General features: G+C 38.8%; 1 protein-coding gene and 1 long non-coding RNA gene across 7 annotated transcripts in view; one reads left to right on the plus strand and one right to left on the minus strand.

Annotated features, from left to right (window-relative positions):
• LOC132002835 (NEDD4-binding protein 2-like 2) overlaps positions 1–3,203 on the minus strand; it is a 106,687-nt gene extending 103,484 nt beyond the window's left edge. For 2 of the 6 annotated variants that reach the window (XM_059378017.1, XM_059378019.1), the window contains exons 1-2: positions 3,017–3,203; positions 317–1,572 (exon numbers count right to left, since the gene is read on the minus strand). In XM_059378017.1, coding sequence (XP_059234000.1) covers positions 317–1,572 — 1,256 coding nt within the window. In that variant the 5' untranslated portion in view covers positions 3,017–3,203. Of the gene's footprint in view, positions 1–316; positions 1,573–3,016 lie in introns of those variants that run through there. The other 4 variants (XM_059378020.1, XM_059378021.1, XM_059378023.1 and 1 more) reach the window with 4 other exon arrangements.
• Positions 3,204–3,348: 145 nt separating this feature from the next.
• Positions 3,349–6,245, plus strand: part of LOC132002876 (uncharacterized) — a 24,305-nt gene continuing 21,408 nt past the window's right edge. Inside the window, exon 1 of the long non-coding RNA XR_009400050.1 lies at positions 3,349–3,446. This is a non-coding gene — a long non-coding RNA (uncharacterized LOC132002876). The remainder of the gene's footprint in view (positions 3,447–6,245) is intronic.

Here is a 6,245-nt window from a genome sequence, read left to right on the forward strand (position 1 = left end):
GAAGGCCAGTACAGCCCTCAAATAGCATTTACTAACATCACTGTCATAATTATACCTAATGTATCTATTTTTAAAACCCTTAGCAGAATCTTTATATGCCAATTCTCCTTTAACTTCTCCCAAGTCTTTAACCTGAGCTTATTCTCTTAAGAAAATATCTTTTTAAATATTTACTGTCGGATAGCATTCTCAAGTGTAACAAATTAAAGATTTTCTACTAGAAACATGAAAGCATTTGTCACTGATAACTACTATCATCTATGATTTTTAAGTAATGAACTACCAAGCATTCACTTGGTATCCTTTAAAGACTCACCGAGACAACGTTGTTTTCCCAGAACCAGGCAAACCTCTTAAAAGAATAAGTAACTTCTGCAATTTATTTAACTTTTCCTCTTGAAACTGCTGGTTCTTAAGCCTGTCTATTCCATCATGCTTGTCCATAGAAGGATCTTCCCAGCATCTTTCCCTGGTTTCACAGAAACCATTACTCACATATCCATCTTGCACAATGTAGCCATTAAAAAAGGAATGATCTCTACTGGTATTCTCACTATAGTCAATATAGTCATTGTTCTGATCAAAAGTCAAACAATCCCAGTTAATGTGACAACTATTTACATAATACCCATTCTGATGCTGAGACCCATCTGGAACATGGAAAATATTTGATGGTGGATTTGGTGAAGCACTGAATCTTTGCGGATTTAAATGATAGTTAAAACTGGGAGGAGGAGGACCTTGGGGTACTATAAAAGAATGCACTGATTGCCATTCAGGCCTGAAGGAAGTTAAGGAATCATCACAAAATGCAGGTATTACTTGTCCATTACAAGGATATTTGCCTGGCTCGTTCTCCCCATGCTGTCGGTAACTACAATGCGACTGAAAAACATTACTAATATCTCCTTCCTTTACTTCTTCAGATTTTAACAGCTCATTATTATGGTCCTGATAATACACAGTAAGTTTTTCTTCAGAGAGCTCAGGTTCTTCACAACTGCCTTCCAGATCATCTTTTTCATTTTCAAGCTCTTCAATTTCCTTGTAAAACTGGAATAATTCGTTGTCAAGCTTTGATTTTTTAGAGTTGAAGTTCTGTTTCTGTTCTCGTCCTCCTTTGCCATCTATACCACTGACTGCTTCTGAGTGATTTCTCCTTTCATTGTATTTCTTCTTCTCAGGGGGATTGTAAATGGGTCCTATAAATGCTTTACTTGTGCTATATATCTCGTCATCTTTGGATACCAATGTAGGACTGGCATCCTGTAAAACATCAATGGATTTAATAACATCTGATCTATTATTGCCAGGCATCTCATCATGCACAGGTTTCACCGAGTTTATAATTTTGGTTTTGTCCTCCTGAAGATAACTGTGTTCGTTGACATCAACAATGGTCACAGGGACCCAATCATTCCTAGCTTTCTCTTGGATTCTGTGAAAATCAGCAGTACCATGATGAGAAAAAACATAAGCCTCTTCAGCTGACTTCAATTTTTTATAGCATGGTTCACCTGTTAGTTCTTCACGATGATCCAAGGATTTCGCTTCAATTTCACCATAAGGCATCTGAGGACCAAATAAATCATGTAATTAATAGCTAATACTTTAAAAATCTAAACAAAAGTTTTTCAGAAACAAGAAAACAGAAAAGACATTTAAATGGCAAATTTTCCCAAAATACAAAAATTATTATAACCACTTACTATTTAAGTATTATTATAATGATTCAAGGGTGGGACCTCACTTTAAAAAAAAAAAAAAAGATGTATGTCACATTTATTCCAAATGATGCATTTTTTAATAGATTTTTTTTTTTTTTGTCAGAGAGACCACAAGCAGGGGGAGTGGAGTGGCAGGCAAAGGGAGAAGCAGGGTTCCTCTGAGCAAAGGAGCCCATGCTGGACTCCACCCCAGGATCTGATCAAGACCTCCAACAAAGGCAGATGCTTAACCAACTGAGCCATCCACACATCCTTGAATGACTGACGCATTTCTGAAACTTGAAATATTTAAGTAAGCTTGGGAAATTGAATCAATAATATATACTTTGACGATACAGATACACAACTGTATACTAATATGGAGAGTAAATCTGCCAGCCAAACTGACACTTATCCAAACTGGTTGTGAAAAATGTCTCCATAAACTCTTGTTTAAAACCACTATATCCTTCGAGTAAATGCACCCAGCTCCCAATCTCAGCATCTCCTTACCAATCAAACGTTAGATACTGAAATGCCAAACTTTACAGACCCTACTCCTGTGAATAGAGTAAAAGTGGTTTCCAAATGGGTGTACTGAGTTCATTTAAAAGGAAAAAAATAACTTCAGTTGCACGAAGAATGACTCAAATATGTCCTATTATGTTTAGAAATCTGACACCTCCCCAAATCAACGCGTTCATCTTTTCCACATGCTTGGCCAATCTCAAAGGCAAATTCTGCTTCCCTTGAAATTTCTTAGGGGCCCTCAAAAGTGCAATCCCAAATGCGGTTTTACTCAATACTTCATTTTGCCCGCTCTCTGGAACTCCTCCAACAGGACAGAACAAGGAAAGGGCAAAAAAGACGAAGCCGACAATGATACAGGTAGGCCCACAGAAACTGGAGGGAGGGGAACACAACTGTAAAAAACACCGCCCTATCGGAAACGCCCCACCCCGCCTCCGACCACCTCTCGGTTCCTCATTTCCTCATTCGGAATACGATAAAAGTCTCAAGGAACCGCAAGACGGCTGCATTAACAGAGCGTGGCCTATACACAGCCTTAGTTCCCTGGCCTCCTGACCTCCAAAGGTGGCCCGGGCAAAAGTGCGTCACCCAGCTCCTTTCTCCCAACGGAGACACGTTCAGGTTCTGTCTAGGAATTCAAGAGATATCCTAGACTCAAAGGTTCACTCCAGCCTTCCACGTTTACGGCTCATCAAAAGGGTCCAGCCAAGAACAGACGAGAAGCCGAAAAACGTCACCACCACTACCCCACCCTTACTTAAAATGGGAGCTGTACTCACCTTACACTACATTCGCTTCTACCTCCCAATAAAATCGTGGTCTAGAAAGACACGAACATCTGAAAAGGTGAAAGCAACGCACAAACACCACCCCAAAGCACAGAGGAACTAAAAACCAAAACCCTCGGCATCTGGGAAACAGCACCGCCGTACGCAAGATGGCTGCCACCTCGCGGTTACCCCGGCAGGAATTACAGATTTGCGCTCGGCATTGTGGGAACTGAAGTCCCGCGTTCACGCTGGGCCTGGTAATCTCCGCGCTCGGAGACTGGGTCTCCCAGAATCCATTTCGTGAAAGACGCAGCAGGGTTAACCAACGTAAACCCTAACTAGTTCCTAGATTTGGAGCTGGGAAGTTATTTAGAACTGTTAACTTTGGCTAAAAAAGGCAGCGACCTGCTCTGGGATTCATCCGTAAAGGAAAGAGAACGTGAGTGCCTGGCACCCTAAAGACATAAGCCGCTGTCGGTGCATGCTTTTAAGACTTTCTAGGATACAAAGAATCGTGCTTTTCAACGGGGTCTCGGCATTTGGTATCGCCACGTAGGGTTGCTGGCGTTTCTACAAAAAAACCACTGAGTAATTCCAGTCTCTTCTGTCCATGGAAGCAATCACTGCAGCAGAGCCTTAAGTACTAAGAGAAAGTTATTTCTTATCGTATTTGTGTTGTTTTGTTTTGAGAAACAAGGACCAGCTACTGAACTTTCCCACTTAAAGAGTCAATTTGTGACAAGCACTTAGAGCAGCAACTGATTAAAAAAACAAAACAAAACAAAAAAAAACAACTCGATGGTCCTCACCTCAGAGTCCCATCCCTCCACCACCTCCCCGTACTAAGTCCGCTCCCTCCTCTGCATTCTTTCCTGCCACTACAAGTAAACGGCTAACGTCTTGGTATTGGAATAAATCTTTCTGTTGAGGTTATAAATTTAACAGTTATAAATTTAACTGTTATAAATTTAACAGTTAAAATAACTGTCTGGAATATTTGCATTTGATTATTTAACAGCTTTGTGATCAAGAGGGTTTTAGGCTTATGACCAAAGCTATGCATCCTCTTATAAAGAAAGACTCTTCCTCAAATACAAATTCCCACATCAACCTTTTCCGATGTTTCCTCGTACTTAGATCCAAGTTATGCTTCCTCGGTGGAAACAACCGTGTGAGTGAAGTTGTGTCTTTCTCAGGGTATCTATATTTGGAGGTTCAGGATGTCTGTCCACTATAAGGTGATATTAATCTTTATCACCTTATCAAGGTGCTTTCCAGTTTCTCCACTGTTTATTTTATCCCGTGCAACTCACAATCACAATCTATGAAGAGCTACTTTGAAACCAAGCAAATACCTTGCTCCTAATCAAACTCTGCTTTGTAGTTCAATCTCCATTGGATGATCCTTGCTGCAACCGAGCTTTACAATGAGAGTTACAAGCTAGCTTTTTCCCTCCCATTTCCTTCAAGCTCTCCACATTTATTAGTGGTAATGCTACTATAAAGAAGAGCTATCCTTATTTACTATCAGCATGAATTTATGTTTTCCTTTTTGTTCAAGATGTCCATCAAAAAATCCTTTACTGTCTTTTATTATTTATTTATTTAGTTATATTAGACTATTTTGAGAATAGTTTTAGATTCACGGAAAAACTGAATAGATGTAGTACACGGTTCCCATTTACCACACCCACCCCTATTTCCCCTATTATTAACCTCTTTATTATGATACATTGTTAAAATTAGTGAACCAAATATAGATGCATTCACATAAATTACAGTCCATAGTTATTTAGATTTCTTTAATTTTTACCCAGTCTCCTTTCTGTTCCAGTATCCCTTCCAGGATAACATATTACATGTAGTTGGGATTTCTCTTTAGGCTCTTCTTGGCTGTAACAGTTCTTCAGACTCTGTTTTTGAGGACCTCAACAATTTTGGGAGAACTGGTGGATATCTTGTAGGCTGCCCTTTTACTGTAATTCATTTATCTGATATTTTCCCATGATTAGACTGGGGTTATATGTTTTTGAGGGGAAGACCACAGAGATAAAGTGTCACTTTCATCACATAGTAGCAGGAGTACATACTATCAACCCAATTTATGATTGTTTATGTTAAACTTGATCACCTGGATAAAGCAGTTTTTCAGATTTCTCCATTGTAAAGTGACTCCTTTTTCTCCCTTTCCATACTGTACCCCTTGGAAGGAAGTCACTGTGCACAGTGCACATTTCTGGTTGTTAATCTCTCTCTCTCCCTTAGAGTATTTATATAATTTATTTGGAATTCTTCCACATGGGATATTGTTCTCTCTTCCCCATTTTTATTTTGTTGCTCAAATCATCAGATTTGGCTGGCTTTAGTTTGGTTCCCTTTGACCTGCATGTTGAACACTTTCTTACCTTTGTGGCACAATAATTTTTCAGGCTTATCTTGTACATTTGTTACTCCTATCCTGGAGTCAACAGTTTCTCCAAAAGCCTTGGTTTCTTTTTTTTTTTTTTTTTTTAAGATTTTTATTTATTTATTTGACAGAGAGAAATCACAAGTAGATGGAGAGGCAGGCAGAGAGAGAGAGAGGGAAGCAGGCTCTCCGCTGAGCAGAGAGCCCGATGCGGGACTCGATCCCAGGACTCCGAGATCATGACCTGAGCGGAAGGCAGTGGCTTAACCCACTGAGCCACCCAGGCACCCAAGCCTTGGTTTCTTTTGTTTTTTTACTGGAGAATGGTATTTAGAAGCTAAGACCTTAAAACTAAATGTACTTATTGATACTTCTTTTAGGCCCTCACAATAAAAAAGGATGAGAGAAAAGGAATATATATATATTTATATATTTTTTATTGTATATTTTTATATATATTTTATATATATTTTATTGTATATGTATGTATATATATAATATATATTGTGTATATATAGGTATATATATATATGCCAATATATATATATTCAATATATATATACTATATATGTAGTATATAGGTATATAGGTATATACATATACACAATATATATATAATAAAATATATACAATAAAAAAAAGGGAGGGAATATATATTCCTTTTCCCTCACCTTTTTTTTTTTTTTAAGATTTTATTTATTTGTCAGAGAGAGCAAGCGAGAGCGAGCACAGGCAGACAGAGTGGAAGGCAGAGTCAGAGGGAGAAACAGGCTCCCTGTGGAGCAAGGAGCCCAATGTGGGACTCGATCCCAGCGTCCTGGGATCGAGTCC

This window comes from Mustela nigripes, chromosome 15 (genome assembly GCF_022355385.1).
Source record: "Mustela nigripes isolate SB6536 chromosome 15, MUSNIG.SB6536, whole genome shotgun sequence".
NCBI classification, from domain to species: domain Eukaryota; kingdom Metazoa; phylum Chordata; class Mammalia; order Carnivora; family Mustelidae; genus Mustela; species Mustela nigripes.